The 22,818-nt window shown below is 41.2% G+C and overlaps 2 protein-coding genes across 4 annotated transcripts; one reads left to right on the top strand and one right to left on the bottom strand.

The window, feature by feature from the left end:
- The first annotated feature begins 4,179 nt into the window (after positions 1 to 4,179).
- On the top strand, positions 4,180 to 11,480 carry nr1h5 (nuclear receptor subfamily 1, group H, member 5). Of its 2 annotated transcripts, none has more exons than XM_072449627.1 (11): positions 4,180 to 4,238; positions 4,858 to 4,978; positions 7,658 to 8,044; positions 8,632 to 8,772; positions 8,856 to 8,980; positions 9,053 to 9,148; positions 9,213 to 9,303; positions 9,374 to 9,490; positions 9,652 to 9,735; positions 9,878 to 9,991; positions 10,439 to 11,480. In XM_072449627.1, exons 1-11 carry the CDS (start codon positions 4,209 to 4,211, stop codon positions 10,660 to 10,662), a joined length of 1,530 nt encoding a protein of 509 aa, XP_072305728.1. In that variant the 5' UTR covers positions 4,180 to 4,208; the 3' UTR covers positions 10,663 to 11,480. The 2 variants fall into 2 exon arrangements, with proteins under 2 accessions (XP_072305728.1, XP_072305729.1); XM_072449628.1 differs by having other exon boundaries at positions 4,221 to 4,238; positions 4,863 to 4,978; positions 9,878 to 9,993; positions 10,441 to 11,480.
- brpf3b (bromodomain and PHD finger containing, 3b) lies at positions 11,235 to 22,600 on the bottom strand. Of its 2 annotated transcripts, XM_072449626.1 has the most exons (13): positions 22,300 to 22,599; positions 19,732 to 21,265; positions 19,321 to 19,477; positions 19,120 to 19,251; positions 18,552 to 18,680; positions 17,322 to 17,634; positions 16,634 to 16,906; positions 14,727 to 15,317; positions 14,218 to 14,299; positions 14,049 to 14,137; positions 13,558 to 13,652; positions 13,264 to 13,418; positions 11,235 to 12,032 (listed from the first exon to the last, which is right to left on the bottom strand). In XM_072449626.1, exons 2-13 carry the CDS (start codon positions 21,237 to 21,239, stop codon positions 11,849 to 11,851), a joined length of 3,708 nt encoding a protein of 1,235 aa, XP_072305727.1. In that variant the 5' UTR covers positions 21,240 to 21,265; positions 22,300 to 22,599; the 3' UTR covers positions 11,235 to 11,848. The 2 variants fall into 2 exon arrangements, with proteins under 2 accessions (XP_072305727.1, XP_072305726.1); XM_072449625.1 differs by having other exon boundaries at positions 19,120 to 19,477; positions 19,732 to 21,263; positions 22,300 to 22,600.
- Between the last annotated feature and the right edge of the window lie 218 nt (positions 22,601 to 22,818).

Genomic DNA, 22,818 nt, shown 5'->3' with positions numbered 1-22,818 from the left:
TACAATGAAAGGACCCTGGTGATAGTATTCATAGTACTGTGAAAGTGAAAGTAAATGTGACAAACAGAGGATTCTGGTTGAACACTACATTTACGTTTTTTTTTTTATAATGACAGCTGCAGCTCAGAGGACACATTTTTAATAGTGTGCAGGAAATGGTGGTCTTCTCACAGAGTTGGTAAAAGATTTGATAGTTGTTTTATGGATACGTTTTTTTACATTTGTCCAATGCAATTTCAATTTCAAAGATTATGAGCCATGATCCAGTTTTATGAAGGTCTGACAATCCGGAGGGAATATTAATAACATTGAAGTACTGCGGCACTGTGCAACTTTACTGATGGAGGGTTATTGCTTTGTCTGGAATGTTCCAAACTATGGCATTAAATTATTATTTCTGTCTCCATGAAGACAATCTCAGGCCAAGTTACAGTTTAGATGTTTTTATTTTTCTTTTTTCAAAATTAAAAAACATAAAACAAAAACAAACAAGAAACAAATGAGGTATAACTGAAAATAAGAATTTAGGAAAAAAAGAAAGTCACAGGTTATAAGGTCCAAAATAAAAGGCCAGTTTCTATCAAGTTGATTTAAAATGCGATTTTCCGTATGTCAGTCCTTAATCGTCAGTTTGTGTCATTGCTTTTGTTTCCAGCTGCCAGAAATACAGTATGTTCCAAAGGTATCCATTCATGTTGTCCATGGCAGGGGTTTTGAGGCCCAAATATGTAGTTCTGAAATTGAGTTGCATAATGATGTAAAAAACACCTTGTTTTTGCCTTGCTCATTTCTGTCCAATATTTTGTGCAACAGGACAGTCCCAGAACACATGGTTATGGCCCGGAGGTTTAGTGGTTAAGGTGGCAGCACACATGCCAGACTCCAGGTGCCGGCCGCAGTGTTGTGAGTTCAAATCCTTCTTTCTCTCTCATCCCCATTTCACGCTCAGCTGGTCTGTCTAATAAAGCCCACAGGCCAAAAAACGGGTCACATTTTTCCAATAGAATTCCAAAATTATCCTCTTTTTCCCATTTAGTTTTAAAAATGTTTAGTATTTTGGCTGTCCAGGTCATTAATGCATTTATATTCGTTAGATATTATTCCCCTTGAAAGTTTAGATTTATATGGCTTAATAACGATTTCAATAAAAGGGTTATAATGGGTGTTGCTTTGTTTGATTTCCTGGTTACAACAACGTTTTATTTGTAGATACATATAAAAGTCCTGTTTCTCCAGGGTTTTCTTTCATTATATCATTCTTTTTTCTTTTCTTTCTTTTTTTACAATCTGGTAAAAAACTCTTATGCCTTCTGTTGTCCAGATATTAAATCTCTGGCCGGTGCTATTTGGCTTAAAACTTTGGTCATAAGCCAACCATCTTAAGATTTTTACATTGATTAGCTTGTTCCATGTTGTAAGAAGAGATTTTACCCAGGGATTCCACAGCTTCCTCCAAATGACTCGACCCATTTGTCGTCTGCCATTAAGGCCTGTACAGGAACCTCCGGCACAACATTACAGTATTTTTCCATTGTGTCTCGTTCTCCAGGTCACATCAATACAACAACGCTCTAAAGTAAGCCCCAACCACCTCTTCCTTTTGGTAGTTGTAGGGTTTTAATTTGGATAAGGTTTTTTTTTACTGAGCCACATAAATCTAGAGATTTGATGTTTTTATGTAAATAAAAAAATACAGTTTGTGTGCACATGGTTGTAGTTTGTTTCTTTACAGAAGTAGTGTGTATTCTTGGCTGCCCAGACACATAGTGGTTCTACTACTGGTAATGGATGCACATTATGTTTTATATTTGGAAATAGAGGCTTTGAGTATAGCAACAGAAACAGAATATACACGTTGAACTAACGTTGAAAAAAGTAACATGAGAAACAAAAATTGGATAATCTTGTGTTAGCATGACTACAAATGGTGTAGATAACACTAGAATTATGGGTATTTTATCATGGTTGGAATTTGATGTGTTAATGATGCTCATTCCATCGAAGTCTAAACACTTCTTCACTCATTTATATCAAAGATTGGGCTTTACTCAAAATTCATAGTTTGTTTTCTCTGAGAATCAGTAAAGCAGACAGCCAATTACCACCCAGCAGGAGCAGAGTCAGGGGGTCTACCGATAAACCTCTGCGTCAGGACGTCCCATATGGATTTATGAAGTGCTAACTTTATCTGCAGCTCACATGAATATGAGTGATTCTGCACTAATGACACTCACATGCGAACGGTCCAGAATAAACAGGACATCCAGAAGCTAATGTGCAGTAGCCTTCTTCAGTAGCTTAATGACTATTATTTTGCATGATGATAATGATTCATAGAAAAGAGCATTATTCGTGTACTAAAGAAAATAAAACAAGAAAACAAAAGTCAGCATGTGCTATAAATGCAGACTTTATTAGGTATCATACTCTCCCTCACACCGCTCAAATGAGGACAGTTTAGTGTAAAAACACAAATGACAGCGTTAACTCCCACTTTCCGTCCTGACTCTGGCTCCTGGGGGACGAGAGCGGGATGTTAGGCCGGAGTCCAGTCCCTCAAGACACATGGAGCCGATTGTCCACTCTCACTCATGCCCCATTCTTTAGCGTCACACTCTGCTCTGCACTTATCTAAGGGTCAGACACAAACAGATGGATGTGTGGCTTCATTCCACCTCCAGCCTGGTCACATCCAACATCCAAGCAACACCAGTCTAATAATCTAACAACTAATCTTCTTAACGGGAACACAGCTACTTTATTCCATAGTGCGGCTTGAAGTAACGGAAAGGTGCAGCTTAAACTGTTTTAATAGTGGAGATTATAGTGTCCATAGTCTGAAAACAATCTAAAGACGAAACGATTCTGACGATTGCTAGAAATACGCAATTTATTGTGGATAAGTTATCAAAACAATGCTGGTGAGGACACTGTACTGCAACACAGACAAATGGTAAAGCTTAAAGTGCATCGAAGGTTACACTACAAATTACACTAAAACTTACGTACTTTTATTTAAATATTTACATAAAGTTTGGCCCCAGTTTGACAGTTTCAATGATGTTTATAGTGTTACCATACTCTAAACAATGGTCTAAATCCTTGTAAATTACACAATAGTTTGACAAATAATACCTGATGACAATTTAATTAGTTTAATGATTGTTTGAACTGTAAGAAAAATGTGTCAGTTGCATTTAAATCGTCTGCTTTTCTGATCTCTTATCGATGACACAGACGTTTGAGAACCCAGCGCTACTTCCTGTCATTTTCAACTTTACTTGATTTATTTTTTTATTCTCAAACAGTGACTTGACTGATGTAAAACCATTGTGAATAATTACCACATGTATCAAACTAAGTAATAATTAGAAAAACATGAGAGCTTGTCATATGCATTTTAATTCAAACCAAATATTGAAATTGACGCAGAACACAGATATCTTAATTGTCTTGTAGTTCTGATTTTCACATCTCATCTTCGTCCTCCAATTTGTATTTGCCAGGTTTACTGGAAAAAGTGTGTTTAAGTTAATCCACTGGGTAAATTCAGCCTATATTGGCAAATTTCAAAAGCTCTCAAAATGTTCCTGTGATATGACATCATAGATAGAGCGTACATACTTAAATCATGTCCAAAAACAGTTTTTCTCCACTTTACTCGTCACAAAAATGAGAATTGCAAAAAAGCTCAATATTTGGAGCAAAAAAAAAGTACATTTAAAGTGTAAAATTTTTACTGGGGTGTCTGAGTTTGGTAGGAACAAGTGAATTTAGATATATCTTAGATGCTTTATATGTGTATTTTCTTTTTGTTTTTGTAGTACAAGTTTTCTTAATTTTGGTCCAAAAGTCTGGCTTTAATCTGGTGGTTCCATTTACCCCAATTTACCCTTTTTTGTTTTGTTTTTTAAACTGATTTATCTAAAACTATGACTTTCAGCACAGTTTTATTCATCTACACAGTTAAACATCCTATATAATGTATGTAGAATGCAACAACAATGCAAAAAGTGTCACAACCCCCCGTAAATATTTGGTAAAAAGTCCTGCATCCTGCTCTCGAGTCTGTTTTGGGGAAATCTGAGTCCACAATTAGTCCATTATTAACTGGAATACAAATAAGCACGTAGTAAACAGAGGGCAAAAGTGAAGTGCCTCCCTGCGCACTCAGGCTTACACAAGCAGCCAGAAGGACACACGGCGACATGCAACATCTGGATCAAACCAATGTCAAAGTAAGAAAACAATAGAGAGGAAACTAACTAACATTACTCCAGTCATGTAAGACCTTGTTTGGCCCTTGTACACTGCTAACATACAGTTACTAACGCTCTCATTTAACCTGCATGCATAAACGTCACTCCACTAATATTTCACTGGATTTGTAATGTGGGCATGCCCAGATTAACTGTGCACAATTTCAAGTTTGGCCCCAACTTTATTCAGCGTAAACAGTTACTGCTTAAAGCTGGGACATTTTGAAGAAGACAGGTGAAATTTCCTTTAATTTGGTGGGTTTCAGGTCAGTTTTTTTTTACAGATACAGTTGGCTTGGTAGTGATAGGCTTAACCTTTATGTGCTCATGTTCATGATTACAGGATAACGATTTTCCTTTCACCCTGAAGCCTGACAGACATGTGGCCTTGGAAAGCGTAGAACTGCATAATGGAGATGAAAACTTGAAAGTTTGAACTGGTTTATGTGCGTCTAATCACACTTTAAAAGTTATTTCAGCTAAAATGACCCCCCGCTTGGTCCAGTCCCCCCTCAGCCCTTGGGCCCTCCTCTCTCCGGCTGTGGATTTAAGCAGCAGTGGACAGGAGAATATCTAACAGCCCACTTGTATGTCACAGGACAGTATCTGCAGCGCCATTGTCCCAATGCGAGAGTGGGCTCAAACGGACATGAGTTTCTCTGCTGGGGGGTTTGTGTCCTCCCCTGATGGATACTCCACTGAGCCACTGCACTACTATGGTAAGTGCTGCTGTGCTTTTTACAACTTCAGCCATAACTGCTATTTAGTGGTGTGAGAGTATACAGTAACGTCTACTACAAAAAGTGTTTTGGGGGGAAATGAGACGAATATTTATTAACACATTTCAATTTCAAAATCATACCAAACCTTTTCTGCACTATGCTGCTAATAGCTTAAGTGGTTGGGCTAAGGAAGATATAAGAGATTGCTTTTTTGACCATATAAACTTATAGGAACTTTTTAGTCTGTGCAGTTATTAAGTAATAATAACACAGACTGTGTATTTTGGCTTCAGTGTTATGGAGCATGTTTAGATGGAGTTTCAGGGCTAAATTGATGAACATAATTTACTAATAGACTACTAGACTTCCTATAAGTGATCTGTTCTTCTGTATCTACCTCTGTATCTACCTTTTATTTTATATTTTATACATGTCCCTCCAAGTTAAAAAAAAATCTACATAAAGAACAAAAAACACAGAATACAGAACACAGAGAGAGAGAGAGCAAAGGGGGAAAAGGAAAACAATAGACATAAAAAAGAAAACTGTGGCACATACTGCCCAACATAACGTAAATTCTTCTGTAGTTGGTGGTTCTATTCCTGCATGGCTCAAAGTATCAGTGGCTTTAAATAGTTCCATATTTTGGCTCTGAAACAAGAACAAATCAATTCTCCTTGAAAGTTAATCTGACTGTTTGTTCTCATTATATGCACACAGAAGTACAAATTATCTTTTATTATAGTAATGAAGAGGCAGTTTTTGGTTGAACATAAATAACATCATCTGGGCAGCCCATGGTGTGCTGTTAAATGAAGGCCTGGTTTCCGTGGTGACACAAAAACAGTGGTATGTTTCAGTATAAAACCTCACGTCCCCCTGGTCCCTGTGAGCCTCAGCCGGGGCACAGGCCTCTGGGGGACGGCCACTGGGGGTCAGAGCATGTGTGGGATGCTCTGGAGAATCAAGACTATTTAGACTAGTAAAGGTTTATTAACAGGGGAGTCCTAAACACTCACCTTTATTCACCTTTATTCATGTCAGCTTCTCGTTTAGAGGTGATTTTTGAGTGAGTTTGAGTTTTCGCAGACTATTTTGTTTTGGTATTAATTGCTATGGTGACAATGCAAGGTTTTAATCTCTCTGAGAGTCTTGGACAGTGTTGGGAAGAATACTTGCAAAGTATGAAAATGTATTTAGAAATAGAATATTGAATATGAATATCTGCATTGAAGCTGAGGAACCTGATTTTCACATCCTCTAAACCAATTTTTTAAATCTAGTTCCCACAAACCCTTTAGCACATTGATAATATCCGCATGCATTAATTTTCAGATGCGTGGGCAGCTTTAAAAGGCCTTTTTCAGATGGCAAAGTGAAACTAGTGCAGCCAATCAGAGCGCAGACAGTGCAGTGGCCTAATTCTTGTCACAAAGTTCTACTTTTATGGTGGAAAACACTAAATGTCCTCATTTAAAAATAAAAAATCTGGTACTCCAGCTTTGATATCTATTTTCTATCTATGTTCCACATCACTTTATTTGCATTGTATTATTTGTAAAAATGTGACATGAAAATCACGTCTTGAATAATCAGCCTTATGTTTGTTACAGGGTTTGTTATGCATTTGTAACACTAATTAGAGCATGACAAATATTGTCCCAGCGGCATTGAAAGATGGGTCAAATGCAGATGGCAAATTTCCCTACGGGGACAATAAAGTGTACCTCAACCTTAAAATTGCTCACGCACTCATCACATCAGTTCGTTTACATGCACCAAGAAATCTGAGTCCGCTAACAACCAAACTCAATTTGTCTTTGCCCCTAAACCCGTCAGACCACTAATGTCCCGGTCCACATGCAAACAGACACACTAATACAGTACAGATAGAAGCCTAAACTACATGATCGAGTAATGTATTCTTTAATTTAGGGGAAGAAACGCTATTTTGAAAACCATCAAATGAAAAAGTAACTGTACTGGAATACAATCATACTAAATTATTGCTATAGTATTTTCAGTACATGTATTTAGTTATGTGTATCATTGAACTACAGAATGGTGTTTGGTTACTGTGCCATTACTGTACAGTCATAGACAATATTCATTCACTTTAATATTAAATTCCAATAGAACAATTTTGACTCATTTTTATCATACAGTTTAAAAGAAATCTCTGCTTTAACAACAACTGTTAAACATCAGTGATTTTTGTCAGCTGCATCCTGTCCCCTCTGTCTGAAAACTTGAAATCTTCCCAATATAACTTGTCCCCGTGGAGCCGGGTTGTGTCATACAAGTCACGTAATATCACATTCCACATGATACAAATGTTTATTCAGTTAAACAGCACCTTGGGACAAAGAAATTAGGGAACGTTTTATTTGTACTAGGACTGATTCGATGTGAGGAACAAAGCACAACTAGTTTATTTAGACTGTATATATGTCTTGTTTCAGTCTAACTTACTTCTGTAACTCTATGCGCTCACAATGTAGACTATCTTGTGTTTGTTGTGTGTCGAAATCAACTGAAAGACCGTATTCTTACCTAATTTTCCATCCCATTTTGAACATCAAAGTGAGACAGTTCAGATCATGACGACATCTATTAAATAAAAGATATCTTATAGATGCAGGGAGTTGATTGACATTCTATGCTTTTGTGTTTCAGACATGCTGGCTGACCCGGTGTACCACCCTCTCCAGGACCCTGACCTCCAGTTGCTCCCGTACAGCCCGCAGCAGCAGTACGGCTCTGGCTTCTGTGTGTACTCCCCTCCCTCCTCCTCTTCTCCCTCCCCCACATCGACCTCCTCCCTGCCCTGCCCTCCGCTGCACCACTACAGCCCCCCGTATGCAGAGGCGAGCTTTGACCCCAGCCCAGGGCCTCACTTCAGGGGGGGCACGCAGGAGATCGAGGCCCCGGGGCTGCTTCACAGACGCAGGATGAGGATGGGTTCAGGAGGGCGGAGGAGGGATCAGGATGAGCTGTGTGTGGTGTGTGGAGACAAGGCGTCGGGCTATCACTACAACGCTCTCACCTGTGAAGGATGTAAAGGTGCAGACCTCATTTAATCCCCCAAAACAAAGTGTTGTGGATCTTCTACAGTTCAGTCGAACAGAAAGTAAACGCACATGGCCTTAGGCAGGAGATAAGAAAAGGCTGTAGTAATTAAAAGACTGAGATAGCAAGCTTGTTGGTTATCGCGCTTGGCACAAAATCTACACTAAATTGCTTATAAATTATAAATTCAACGCTTTGAAATTGTGTGATTTATTTATGCTTTTGCCCGTAGGCTTTTAGTAACTGGACATTATGGTGTGAAATGGGGAAAATGAATTGCAGGGAGTTGATCTCACAACTCGGGAGGCCATTACAGAGCTTTCCTGGCATATGTGATGCAGCTTAGACCATCAGGCACAACCTTATTGCACCCCACTTATGTTCCTGACCAAAAGGTGCAGTGGAGGGTGAGATTTCCAGACCAAGATCAGATCTGACGAGCCAAGTTTAACCCAGCTAATCAGATAAATGACCATCGCTCATCGCAAAGCAGAACCTTGCTCCAAGTCTAAGTCTAAAGCTGGACTGTGTGCAAAGGAGTACATACTTCTGAACTCATTATTGAATGTATTTTTGTTCAGGTTTCTTCCGCCGCAGTGTGACTAAGAAGGCGGTTTACCAGTGCAAGAGTGGAGGCTGCTGTGAGATGGACATGTACATGAGGAGGAAGTGCCAGGACTGTCGGCTGCGCAAGTGCAGGGCTGTGGGCATGCTCGCTGAATGTGAGCGCAGACTCTTCACTTAGCACTAACACTAACACCAGGAGACACGTTCTAGGGAGACCACTGTGTGCTGCTTTTTCCAGGTCTGCTGACAGAGGTGCAGTGCCAGTCCAAGCGCCTGAGGAAAGGAGGCCGAGCCAGGTCTCAGGACGAGCACAGTCCTGAGGGGAAACAGAACGTCAGCTCCACCAGCAAACACCACCAACAGGTACGAAACATTACCATTATCACTATTTATTTGCAGTATAACATATATAACACAAACTCCTATTGATTTTAGGTGTCTCCTGGTCTAACTGGGGAACAAAAGTACATGGTGGACAGGATGGAGGAGGCCCACAGACTGTTCAGAACGCAAGACAGCAGCTTTGACGGAGTATGACAACTGACATCAATCATCTCATTGGAAAAACAGTTCAAACATATATATTTGTGTTCAGATGTACGAGTGGTCGTGCACGGAGGAGGAGGAGCCAGATGTGCCGACACCTCAGCTGCACAGGCTGTTACAGTATGCCAGGACAATACCAGGTAACGTCAGATCTGATCCCAAAAGGAGGTTGTAATGTTGTACACGTCTCATGATCCCTGTGTGGTCCAGGCTTTGACCTGCTGGACCCGTCGGAGCAGGTGTCCCTGTCGTCGGCCTCTTCTGTAGAAGTGTTGTTCCTGCTCTCAGCACAGCAGTTCTCCCACTGCCCCAACACCTCCCCCTCGGGTAACACATACTGGCACATACTGCAGATTTGAACTTATCAAGACATGAAGCATGTGTTGCACATTTACTGTATATTACAATGTTATAATCAGCCGTTAATTTGTATTGAAGAGTGTAACATGAATTTAAGATTGAAGAACGTCCTTCTGTGTTGTGCTTAGGTCTGCATTTGTTCAACATGTGGTCCCACAAGTGGCACAGAAATTCAAAAGAGAGCCTCCACAACAGGACATTTCCCAGTTCAGGTTAGACTCTGATCGCATTCATTTTGAAATATAATTATTCACTGTTCAAATACATTATGGGTGTCAACAGATGAAAAAAACAGAGGCATTCTGACAGGACTGAACATCCTTTATCTTATGGGTGTGTTTGTGTGTATTTCAGAAGTAGGTGAAGATCTGCTGGAGCCCGTATTGACGTTCCTTCACAGCATGGTGGCGCTGCAGCTCTCAGAGGCTGAATATGCCCTACTTACTGCTACAGCTCTGCTCTGCCCAGGTCTGTAGCTCACATTTAGCTGTAAGGACTCACTCACTAGAGGTAGCTGAAACTAATAGACGAGACAGGCCATTAGGTCGAAAGCAAGTTAATCACAGCTAATTGATTATTTAGAAAATCAAGTGATCATTATCTGGACTATGGGCTAAGAAAAGAGATTTGATGGCTCCGACAAAGCAAGAAATACATCCAAATGACATGGGAAATATAAACTGGTGTTTTAATGAAATAAAAACAATTTTGTTTTCAGGCAACATGTCTCCAAGCAGCATCAGCTTCATCTGGGTCAAATTTGTTTTCACAGGCTTTTCACTATCTAAATTGATTAAACAAAAGAATAATTGCTAGATTAATCAAATAGCAAAGTAATCATTAGCTGCATCTCTACAGAGTAGGTGGGTCAAATGAAACACGAGTACCTGGTGAATATGTCTCTGGGTGTTACAGACCAGGCGTCTCCACATGCAGCGGACTGTGTGGAGAACATGCAGGAGCTCGTGCTCCAGGTCCTGTCCACAGTCTGTGGGTCCCAGGGTGGAGCTGCACGAGGAGGACCACAGCGTTTTGGGCGACTGTTGGGCAGACTGACCGAGCTGCGGACTCTTCGACACAACTACGTCAGTTTGAGACAACAGTGTGGACTGACAGGAGCAAGACATTGTCATTTATAGCATTGAAAATGATCATGAACTTTGTCTAGAACTTAATGTATTTTTTGTATGATGTGGAAACCTATGTATTGTAGCCTTTTTAAGAGATTAAATCCAAGTAATACTACGATTTTCATTACAAATGCTGATCTACACATTTCCCAACATGGTGTTCACAAACATTTGCTACCTCAACACTTGCCACAAAATATTAATATTTATGTAATAGTCTCAGCACAATGTCGCACATACTTTGTGACTGCGTCTCCCAGGAGCACAGACGCCTGCAGGCCCCTGCAGGGGGCTCCTCGGTGAGTCATTTGTGTAGTTACTGGGTGTGCTGTAAAATAATGATGAAATAAAACACAAAATATCGTTTTAATTGTTGAGTTTATTGATTTCCTGAAATGAGGAAATACTGCTTGATATTGGGCATTTGGTGAGAAGGTAGAAGCTTATGACGGTGTTTCCATCAGACAAACAGTCCTCTGCAGTAAGTTTGAACAATAAATAGACTCTTGGGGCGTTGACAGTGAAGACACAAGACGACTTGTGCGTTGGCTTTTGCTTCTTGAAAAATATTTCATTCTCCATTTAAACCAATATAGCTTTAATTTCAATATTTCTGTCTCTCCATAAATAAATTATTTTTCTCTGTATCAAAAGAGAATTCAAATATAAAGAACATTGTGTGTTATACTTTACACTCAGCACAATGTTAGTACATCAAATACCAGCTAAAATACATCAATGCAGCAAGTCAGGAATTATTTTACCTCCACAAATATACACGCCTCCTTTGCCTCGTGGCTTGATTGAAATACGCAATTCTAAAAACATTAATTTAAAATTTGCTATGACAATACACTTACATATGTACACGTAGCTAGAATATACAAGTATTTCTGTAAAAGATTAAAAAGTAAAAAGCTATTGTATAAAAGATGGCAGTGATCCATTCATTAGTCTTATATAAATCTCTTCTGTGACAGTCTGGATTTCATGGCAGTCGCTTCGTATAAAATTGAATTCATCACTTTTATCGACTGCAGGAAATAAAGGGAACTTAATTTAATTGAGAGCTCGTCCTTCTGAGTGTGAAGGCTGCGTCTGTCCTGTGCCAGACACTAGTGGTTTGTTTAAAAAAAAAGCAGTGAGTCCACCCCGAGGAGTTCTGTGGAAATGCATAGTGAGAGAGTGGCGCCCCCTACAGGTAGCTGGGAGCCACAAAGCCCTGGTTGTGGCTGACTCGGCTCTGGTGGATCATGGCTCGGTCGTAGGCCACTTGGACAGACTTGCGAATGCTGGATTTGCGCGCCTCCATTAGCCGCAGTTTGTCGGCGGTGTCATCTACACCCAGAGGCGTCACTTTGTCCCGAGGGAGCCACTGCCTGAGGAGGGATAACGAATGTCAAAATGTCATGATAATTACTAGATCCACTTATCATTCACTACAGGATACAAAGAACTATATATTTTGTGCTCCATGTTTATAGTTTTCTTTGCATTTCTGTGAACTTTCATTGTTTTTTTTTAAAAGATTTGTGCTGCAGATGGTGAAATTAGCAACTTTTAAGACTCATAAACTCGAAACTATAAATTGTTTCGTTGTGCAATTTATTTATTTATTGCAGTTCATGTTTTATGGCAACAATTAGATTAAAAAAACAACAACAACAACATTATTTCCACTATTAGCACTGAGCAAGTTGTAAAACTAGTGTCCCATATAAATCCATGAGTAACACAGACTCCTCAAAGACATTCTCCCCCCAATTATAGATATTCTTAAAATAATAAATACCTCGTTAGAAAGTGGTTATGTTATGTCATTAAACCGCTTTTGAAAAAAAAAACTTATCTTGGTTCTAAACCGTTGGTAAACTACAGATCTATTTCAAATCTTCCCTTTGTCTCCAAAATCCTTGAAATAGTTTTAGTAAAGCTTTGTCACCACCTACAGGACAAAAACTTGAGATTTTCCAGTCAGGGTTCAGAGTCCACCGCAGCACTGAAACTGCACTGGCTAAAGTCACAAATGATTTGTGAATGAGTGAATGAATAATACATGAAGGAATAATGCAACTGGGAAATCATCTATGCCAAAATTCTAATCCAAGTCATACATATTCATTACGGGCTGGGAGTCTAGAAAAAAGGACATCAGGCCTGTCACAATAATTACTATATCGACTTATTGTTCAATAAATAGCTAGAACAGTGTTTTTTGGAATGTTTTCTTTGTACAAGTGGGAATCGAACTGCTCTTTGCATTTAGTATATCAAATCTGAGTTTTAGGGAGTTGAATAAGTAACTTCTATGACAAATTGCAAGTGTTTTATTTGAGCTGCATCAAATACAAAGCCATGTTTTCCCAAAATCTTGTACATTTTGAAAAGAGTTTACTGGGATCGATCCTCCTGCTTTAGTGTAATTGTGTCAGAAGCACAAAGTAGTATAAATGTCATGGTATATTGTGATATTTTGACGTAGCAGTACATCACAACTTCAAAGATTATCGTGACAGGCCTAGACAAACACCAGATTTTAAAGAATGCAATGTGTTCAGCAATTAAATACAAACAAATGCTCATAGTCCTGTTTCTGCTCTCGACACTTACCATGTCCTCTTGTTGTCAAAGAAGAGCACCAGGTAAAGGCGTTGGTCGGCCTCCTCCTGCCTGTGCTCGCCCAGCTTCAGCACCTCTTTGGGCGGGACAGGGATGGGGACCCCGTTGTGCAGCACGCCCTCTTCAGGCATCTCTGGGTCAATGATCTGAGACGGGCACAAGTAAAACGTAGCATTCAGCGGCCGCGGTTTAGATACAAGTCCGTTTGCAATACAAGCTCCCAGATATACGTGGCTCGGTTAACGGAGCGCTGCGATACTGTGGCTTTCAGAGTCCTAACATTACCAGAGCGGGGTAGGAGGGGTATCCTCGGGACTTGGCCCACACCAGATCCAAATTCTCCAGCTCAGTCTCATCGTCTGACATCTGACTGCCATAACCTGGGAGAGAAACAGAAAAGGAACGTTAAACACAGAGAAATCATAACATATACTTCAATGTAAGATTAAAAGGGACATGTCATTTTACTTTTTTAAGCTTTCAACCCTGTTTAGACTTGGGATTTGAGTCAAAAGTCACCTCTGCAGTTTTTAAATCCATCACCGGGCTCGTTCTAAGCATTTCTGCCCTCACTCACTACAAACATGTGGATAGTTGGTGCTAAATGCCTTTTTTTCCTTCACGATTTATGCTCATTGCCACATTTTTCTAAACTTAGGCATTAAGTTTGGTTTTAAAACATGAAATACAAATGCCAAGGGGATTTAAACAATATTAAAAACTAAAAATGAATACATGACATGTCCTTTTAAGTCTGCTAAAGCAAAAGGGCGCACCGGTGTAGTCCAAGTCTCCATTGATGAGCTCCAGTAAGGGGACTTTGGATAGGGACGGTTTTCCCAGACTTCGCTTTGGTGGAGACGCACTGTAGGTCAATAACAAGCATGTATAAAAATGACAGTTCAACATGTGGGTCGTCTAACCATTACAGACAGTGGCACGTACATTTCTTTTTGAAGGACGGGACAAGGGCAGTCGTCAGAGTCAGACTTCTCTTCTTTCAGTTTGCTGAAGCCGTTGGTCAGTTCTTAAAAAACACACAAACATAACAGAGCTTAATGCCAACACTTAAAGAGTAAAGAAATGCCCAGAACATTATAGTTAGTAATTTTCTTTGTAAACCAACTTCATCCATTCAGTACACAAACATTTGACATCTATGACAAATCCTGAACTGCAAAAAACAACATTTTCCTAATGCGACGATGGTGCAGCTGAGCAGTGTGTGGAGGAACAAGATGCTCAAACCCACAGTAACAACACCACTACAAACACAAAACACTCACTGGTGGGGGTTTAAAAAAAAATATAGTACTCAAATGATCATGGATGTAATTTCATCACATTTTCTTTCCAAGATGGAGGACCCATCTCTAGTCTAATGGCAAAAGATCCATTTATGGAAGTTGTTTTTTGTTAAGTTTACGGGTAATTGTGAATCTCTTGATAATTACCAGTATCTTTTATGTTACTGAGGCTCTTCCCCTGGTCAGTGCTCTGGTCTTTGTGGCTCCTCAGGTCATGAGTGCTGAGGTCGGGGCGCCCCGGGCTCTTCTGAGGCGTGGACATGGGCGTGGAGAGGGGCGTGGCAGAGGGAGTGCTGGCAGCCGAGTTGGGGGTCGAGTTCTCTTCCTTAGACCCTTTGCCGTTCAGCAAAGGATTGTCTCTCTCTCTGTACAGCTTGGCTCCGTTCTTGGCCTTTTTGAACAAAACAGAGGTGCGCCGGCCCACTCCTCCTGTGGTGGGCCGCGGGGAGGTGGCGAGGGGGGGCAGCCCGTTGGTCACCATCTCGCTCCGTAACGTAGGGGGTGGGGTTGGGGGCCGCTTTTGTGCTTTAGTGTAAACATTGTCCAGTGAGGAGTCCGTGGGGCTATTGGGGAGCTCGGCGTCCATCCTGAGGCGCTTACAGGCCCAGCTCGGGGACAGAGAGGGCTCTCGCGTGATGGGCTTCAGGGTGGGGGGCTCCAGAGAGTCGTCCCCCAGCCGCGGAGGAGGCGCCGGTCCTGTAGGTTCAAGTGTTGGAGGGGATGTAAATTTGAGGTCTTCTGAAAAAATAAAGGCAGACAGATTAAATTCAGCTTCAGTCTCATGCTCCCTGCAGCTGATATGAAAGAATATGTGTGACGTGGTGGTGTTGTGTTCAAACTGGTGAATGAGTTGAGCATTTAGGCCCTGGTTGCATGTACACACTAAAAGGAAAAAACAAGGAATTAGCTTTATAATGTATCGCGTTATCCTAGAAAGTATACTAAATACGGAACATGGATTCAGCGGAGTATAGTTTGGCAGAAAGAAGAAGGGTCCTTGGTCGTGTTCTGGATATGAAAGAAAACTTAAATCACAGAGGGTGCTGCAAGCTAGTTCTTTTCTTTGAGCAAATTAAACAGTACATTTAAACACCTGAGCTTTTCAGACAGAAATGTAGGCAGCCAGGGACTTAACCACAGCCCAAACGTTTGTGGCTTTCCCTGTACATATGAAACACCTGAAGACGAGTGAATATTCAAATTGCTCTCAAGTGGAACATGCCAACATTATATTATTTAACTCATGAAAACACAGACCACACACCTTTTGCCCCTTATTCACTTATATGACGTTTACCTCTGTAATAATGATTGAGCAGATAGTTTAGTATTCAAGCTGTGGTAGGTTCGAGCAGTACAGAAGCAATGTGAATTGCAAATGTATGCAAAGACAGAACTAGAATATTATTTACTTTTTACATGTTTTGGGTAGCTCACAAAACCACATAGCGCTCCTTCAGTCCAGCAAAATCACAACCCCTCCCTGAGAAAAACCTGCTTCACATTTCATTTTTGTTGCTCCATCTCAGGGAATCAAATATCTGTCTGGACTGCACGGTAAAGACACATTTGTGCTGAAGGTTTATTTTGTATCTTATTGTGGAAACATGTATTAGTACATGAACTACACTAATATGGCATGCCTCCCATTTTTGATACCAGTACCTATACCAGTGATACCAGTGCGGAAAGCGTTTACGCGAGTAGTTTATCAGAGTGGGGTGGGACTGAGTCACGAGGCTCTGCTGTCAGATGTCTGATGGCATGACATGAGCACGTGTTCGATGGGTGGCGGTGAGTCCATGAGGTGATGTACAGAAGGTGCAGACACAAAGTGCACTTGGAAAGAGGAATTGTGAGACAGCCATGGCTAACCAGACTCTGTGGGCCCCTACTTACTAGACTGCAGACAGTGGGGTGGTGGGGTTGGTGCGTGAGGGAGACCCTGGCTCATTTACCTGAGGACAATTTTCTGTTAGCTCATGTTCACAGCTAGTCTCATTCATAACACTGGCTTTTAGAAAAGAGCCTACATATTCATTCTTGTGACCCACCTTTGTCTGAGGAGAGGCCGTTATAGCCCTGAGATTCCCCGTCCTCTTCCTCGTCATCAGACTCGTCTTTGAGGTGTCCGTTGTGGAGGCTATTGCGGTGTTGGCCCTGACGGTGGCGGATGATGTTGATCTCTCTTCGCAGTAAACGGATGCGACGCGTCCGAGCGCCGCTGCCGCGCATGGAGGTGACAAAGTCCAGCTTGTCCAGCAGCTCCTTCAGCTGCCCCTCCACACTCATGTGAAGCCTGTTCTCCGGGTCCAGCAGACTATCAACTACAGACACAAGTAAAGGAGAGTAAGGAATCTGTGAAAGCAAAATAGTTTGTCACTTTTCCTTTAGTGTTGTGACATTATTTAAAAGGACACATGTTGTGCATTGTTTTGTATTATCGTTAGACTTTAAATATGCTCTTGAATACTTTACTTTGGCATCTCATGTTATCTCATGTTTCAGAACTTCAGGCGTTACCTCATCATGATTAGTGTTAGCACTCTATCTAATGGCAGGAGAGGGAATTACATAGGGGAAACAAACAATAGCTAGCCTGCTCCAACATACTAATAGAGGCACAAAAGTGTAATGAATGTGATTTGAAGTCAGAAATGCAGAAAAAAGTCTCTCACTATAAGCCTTTACATTACAGAAGATTTAGAGGTTTGTTCATGTCATGAGATCAAATGGACCCACCGTCATCCCATGTGCAGTTGTAGAAGTCCCGTTTCTGTGGCGACTCTGGGAGGTGCATGCCCGTGTCCAGGTCCAGACTGGTGCTGGCTGCCTGTCTCTGGGCGTGCCGAAGAATGGCTCCACCCAGATCCCTGAGGCGCAGCGCTGCCCGGTGGAACACTGTGTCCTTAGAGTTGTACAGGAGGCAGTTGGACACCATCAGGTTAAAGTCCGCCTCCAGGTCGGACACCGAGCGGTATAAGTGGTTATTTAACTTTGAGTACATGGTGGAGAAGTCCATGGGCTGGTTGATAAACTCCGGGTAATCCGGAACCTGGACACAAAAGGAGGCATTTGTTAAACATGAATGCATTAGAACACATGTGTCAAATACAAGGCTGCGGGCCAAATCCGGCCCGCCAGACGTTTTAATCCGGCCCGCCGAACATTTCAAATTTATATTTTAAAAAATAAATAAAATATTTTTAAATCGATTCATAGAACCGTAGTTACATCCGTAACCGTTTTTATCGGTAAAACTACGCGGCCCAAAATCCCGCTGGTGGCCGCCCCTCCCCCACGGGGCTCTGCTGCACTGCTGTGTGAGGTGCCGAGGGAGAAGTGCACTTTAAGCACTTTTGAGCTGAAGTTTAGTGGTTGTCAGTTCAGGTGTACAGATAACTACACAGACGTAGAAATGTTAGTTAGTACATTTCAAAGGTTTTTTAGATCTTGAGAAGTTTATTTTGTTATGAAGTCAAATGTTTATCTCTGTGTAGATCAACTCTGAAGTTGTAATGCACATAAACTGAAGAACAGTATTGGTGAAATTACACTTGTTTTTCTAAATACATTTCAGTTTATGAGAACAAATGTTTTGTAATTTTTTTTTTAATCAATCCAGTAATTGCTTCAAAACAGCGTAGGCTATATAAAGCTATTTATTTCTTATATTTTTAATAGTTTTATGTTATGTTCGGCCCGCGACCCAGCCTGAGCGTCGAAATTTGGCCCGTGGCCCAAATGAATTTGACACCCCTGCATTAGAAGATCGAACAATGTAATTTTTCACTCATGTAAAGGTCTGTGTACTTTTGAGAAATTGTGTCAAAACCACTTTTGACACACACTAAAATACAAATGTTTATCAAGTCCAGAAGTGTGTGCAAAGTCTTTTATCGCTCATAATGCGTTACCTCTTTGGGTCCCTGAAAAGCGCTATACAAATAAAAGATGTATTATTATTATTACCTCTTCAATGTTGACGGGTTGTGCAAAAATCTGAGCAGAGTCCTTCTCCTGAAGTTGGTCCAGTGTGGAATGAAGCAACATCAACATTGGCGTCAACTGCATTTCCAAAGTCGCCTGGTGAACTTTGACCTACAGAAAGAATTTAAGATCTAGTAATTGTCCAGCAAAAATGAGCAATTTACAATATACAATATATACAATATTTATTTTACAAAATAAAATAAAATAGCAATATTTTCACAGTTCCACTGTGGTTCCAGAAGTAAATCGACTTTTAGGAAAAAAAAAGAAAAAACTTGTTAAACTTAAATGTTGCGAAATGTTTTAATAACATAGCGAAAAAGTTTTTATAAACAATTTTAAATAAAATAAAAAAGTGGGAAATTTACTTCTGGAACCGAGCAATTGAGCTCCAAAACTATTCAATGTTTGAAAAGACATGGTATAATATTATTATTACTACCAGTTGTATTATTTTTACAGCTTCAAGCCAGAAAACAATACTAAACTAATCAAAACATTTCCATGGTTTTGTGAAATTAATTCTCTTAAAAACGTAAAACTCTACCTGTTCCCTCTTGAGTTTCTCTCTCTTGCGAATGAGCTCCACCAGTAGCCGAGCCTTCTCCAGGTCGTGTCGGAGCTTCTGCCAGTACCTCAGTGCTTCTCTGGCGGCCGACACCTTCTCATCCACTTCAGGCTGCAACACAAGCACACAGCAGATGCTTGACACCCATCTCAGACTAGAGAAGCCGTGTTTGTGACTGACCTGTTCGGTGGTCTTCTGGGACTGCAGGTTCGAGTGCAGGCGCCGGACCAGCGGCACCCCATTCCTCGACTGTCGCTTTAATAACCAGTAACTGTGGAGCCTCTGCATGAACTGGCTTTTCCTCTGAAAAATCACTCCTTTACAAAAGCTGTTCAGTCTGTCATCAAAAAAGAATAAAAAATTATGGATGGGATAAAATTACACAAATAGAAAATAAATGTAGTGTTTTAGAACGGAGCAATCATACAGAACACGGTTTAAAAAAGGACCATTTATGTTAAGTATGATCGATGTCACAAATCTTACAATTGCAGTTAAATTGATGAATGAACTGAATGAATTATCCATGCTATAATTCAATATAGTATAATTGTGCCAATGGGACAGTGCACCAGATCTCACATCACATACCTCTGTGTGGGGATGTGTGGAACAGTCACTTCAGGTGATGATGGCTGTTGTGCCTTTAACTCTCTGCTCTTTTTCCCTTTCTTCTTGTCGCTCTTATCTGTGACTTCTGACTTGCGGCCTTTCTTTGGCATTATTGGCCCTTCTTTGTATGCACTGCGGCCCCGACTTGCTCTGCCTCTGCTGCCCACCACTCTCCCTTCAGTCTCATCATCGGAGGTCACATCACCCTGAGGAGAGTGGGCTTCGCAGAAGGCAGTCTTCTTCACAGAGTATGTTGTCCCATTTACATTGGTCACGCTCACAGGGTCAATCTTCATGAAAAGCCCAGCCCTCTGTGCACAAGTGACATGAAATGCAGTGTAGCAGTTCGCCTTGTTGCATTGGATAGACGCCCCCCTGCCTTTCTGTTTGCATAGGCAGCAGGTGAGTTTCCATCGTGCAGGGGGAATGTTAGCTACTCCTTCTACTGGCTCCAAAAAGACCGTATTAGCAAAGCAAACTTCTGGAATCCAAATGGCACAAACTACATGTGCCCATCTCCCATCAGTCATTTGTTTGAATGCGCCGCCCCTGTTTGGACAAAGAACACAGTCTACTGGTTTCTGAGGCGACTGGAGGCAGCATCGGCACAGCCACTGGCCCTCTGGGATGTAGGGCACTCCATAGCATTCTTGGTGCACAGCTAAGTTACACGAATCACAGAAAAGGATCACGTTACTATTCAGGCATTCGTCATCCAGGCACACACAGCAGAAGGCATCGTCGTCTATTGCACTCTGAGAGGGTGCTCTGATGCGGGCTTCTCTGTACGCCTCCTCCTCCAGTCGATCTATCAGCAGCTCAAAGGAATCCGCTGATACAGAAGAGTAGCCTTCTGAAGTCCGATCGGAATTTACCATTTCTAGCCAAGCTGAGTCTTCCTCATCCATGTCATAATCTGCTTCATTTTCCCGCTCCTCAGCCGAACGCTCAATATAACGGTAGTACCCACTGGGAAGAGGAGGTGCTGCTGCCGCAGTGAAAGTGTGCCGCACCCGAAATCTAGGCTCAGGGAGAGCCACGTGATGGTGAGGTTTTTCAGGTGTCTGTGGTGGACAGTGGTTCTTTGATGGCTGGGATTTAACAGGGGTGCTTTTAGAGTCTTTTCTCTTCCTTGTTAAAGATTTGCGGACATTTTGAACAGTACTTGCTGGTGTCACTGGCTGTTCATTGTTCTCCTTGTTGCTGTTGCACTCACTAATGTCCTGAGCCATCATCTCATCCTCTGTGATGACCTCTAAAGGCTCTAAAATGGAAATGCGGTGAAGTCTTCCCTCCAGTTCCACCTCCACCACTTTCTGTGCCTGTGCATAGGTGAGCGTTTCTCTGCTGGGGGAGGCTTTGAGGCTGTAAGGGGACGGGGAACGCTGGCGAGCCCTCCCACGTCCGCCAGCCACTGCACTGGATGTCCTGCCATCAGGGTCACCTCCCCCTCGGCCCACTTGGCCTTTTCGCCGTGGCTTTCTCATAAGACCCCAGAGTCAGAGTCTTCTCTCTGATGGTTAGAAAACAAAATAATTTATATGAAAAATAATGGCAATACCGGTAATACTTAAAAGTGTGCAAAACACAACTTTTCAGAACTCGTGGCATGTCTGCCAAGTTTTCAATTGAATGTGGCAATATTTAATATTTGTACATACTCAGCTAGCTTAGTAATGTTTCCATTTCAAGTATTATTAAACTGCAATATTGAGTGCCAATCCTTCTGGCCTGGAAATACAGAGGAGTAAAGTAAAAATATTTCTAAAATAGTAAGAATAATCATATAAAAACAGAATGCTGGTTATCATTATTATTATTATTATTGTTATTATTAGAGTCGATTTAATAGTAGTGCCAGGTAAATCAAGTCTCCAGAGAGAGGCTGTCAAGCATATGATTATAGAGGTCGTGGTGTAAACATTCCTATACACTTGAAAGGTGGTCAAACTGAAAAAAAAAAGATTAATAAAGTATCTTGTTCCGATCTCAATGAGACTAAAACTTGCCTATTGAAACTTTAACGTTACAGATCAAAATAAAAGGCATCCTATAGACAACTCCGGACTTTTTATCTCATTCTGTTGGCAACTACAACAAGGGCTGGCCACAACATACAAGCCTTATCCAATCAGTGTGTGCCAAATGTTGACTGATCGAAGCCTCAACCAATGAGCTTCCAGAAAGCAAAGCCTTACAGGTCCGTGTCCTTATTTCTAGAGTAAAATGTCAGCCATATTTACAGTTTTCAAACACTGTACAAAGCCACTTTTTCATGTAATAAACAACCTTAACAGCCCACAATCTGACCGATAACTTATCAACTACGACCTGAAAGAGAAGAGCGGACAATCTTAACGATGTTTGACTAAAATATGCTGATGGAGACTCGAGCTACTTAGCCGCTCTGCTAACTAACAGCGACGGGCAGTTCTGTCATTTTAGCCGTTGTTTTTGCAAGAAGCGTTGACAGGCAAATAAACCTAACCCATTATAAGGGGGAAACTTCATGCCCAACATGTTATGTGGTTATACGATCAGTCTTACCTGTTAAAACAGACGCAGACTTGTCTGTAGCCGCGCAGAAGCAGCCCTGTTTCCTTTAGCCAGCAGCCTCACACTTGCTATGCTGCCAAGCTCCACCGTTAGTGACCAGTTTGTTGAAATAGCCGGTAAATATCACAAATTTATTACAATTCCCTGGTCCCCCCTCGGACGATTTGGTTGCTAAAAATACATCTTAAAAAAAACTAATGAAATAACAGATAACGCCGTGGATTCGGGAGATAAATTGGCTCGTTTTCGGTTAAAATTTGCAAGTAGGAGAAATGTTAGCCTCCTTGGGCTATCTGGCTAGCTTTGATGCTATTTCGTCATGTGATGCTAAAAACTCAAGTTTTCCGCACAGAATTTTCAAAATAAAAGAACGTTTTTTATGGATTCGTTTCAGTCCATATGATCTAACTCAAAACAAGGTATTTTACACATCTAAAGTAAGAAGGGGAAAAAATCCATATAATTGTCATTCCAAGAAAAATATTAAATAAACATTAAGGCATTCTTTAC

This window comes from Eucyclogobius newberryi, unplaced genomic scaffold (assembly GCF_026437365.1).
Source record: "Eucyclogobius newberryi isolate DKJ021-1_F unplaced genomic scaffold, fEucNew1.0.hap1 SCAF_17, whole genome shotgun sequence".
Classification (NCBI taxonomy): domain Eukaryota; kingdom Metazoa; phylum Chordata; class Actinopteri; order Gobiiformes; family Gobiidae; genus Eucyclogobius; species Eucyclogobius newberryi.
Note: the sequence above shows the minus strand (reverse complement) of the source record. Positions and strands in the feature narration are given on the sequence as shown.

Coding starts and splice junctions, on each gene's coding strand:
- nr1h5 (XM_072449627.1), top strand. CDS start 4,209: ATGCAACATCTGGATCAAACCAATGTCAAA. Junction 8,045..8,631: donor CACCTGTGAAGGATGTAAAG/GTGCAGACCTCA, acceptor ATTTTTGTTCAG/GTTTCTTCCGCCGCAGTGTG. Junction 9,992..10,438: donor TACAGCTCTGCTCTGCCCAG/GTCTGTAGCTCA, acceptor TGGGTGTTACAG/ACCAGGCGTCTCCACATGCA.
- brpf3b (XM_072449625.1), bottom strand. CDS start 21,239: ATGAGAAAGCCACGGCGAAAAGGCCAAGTGGGCCGAGGGGGAGGTGAC. Junction 17,635..18,551: donor AACCCGTCAACATTGAAGAG/GTAATAATAATA, acceptor TTTTGTGTCCAG/GTTCCGGATTACCCGGAGTT. Junction 12,033..13,263: donor TTTGACAACAAGAGGACATG/GTAAGTGTCGAG, acceptor ATCCCTCCTCAG/GCAGTGGCTCCCTCGGGACA.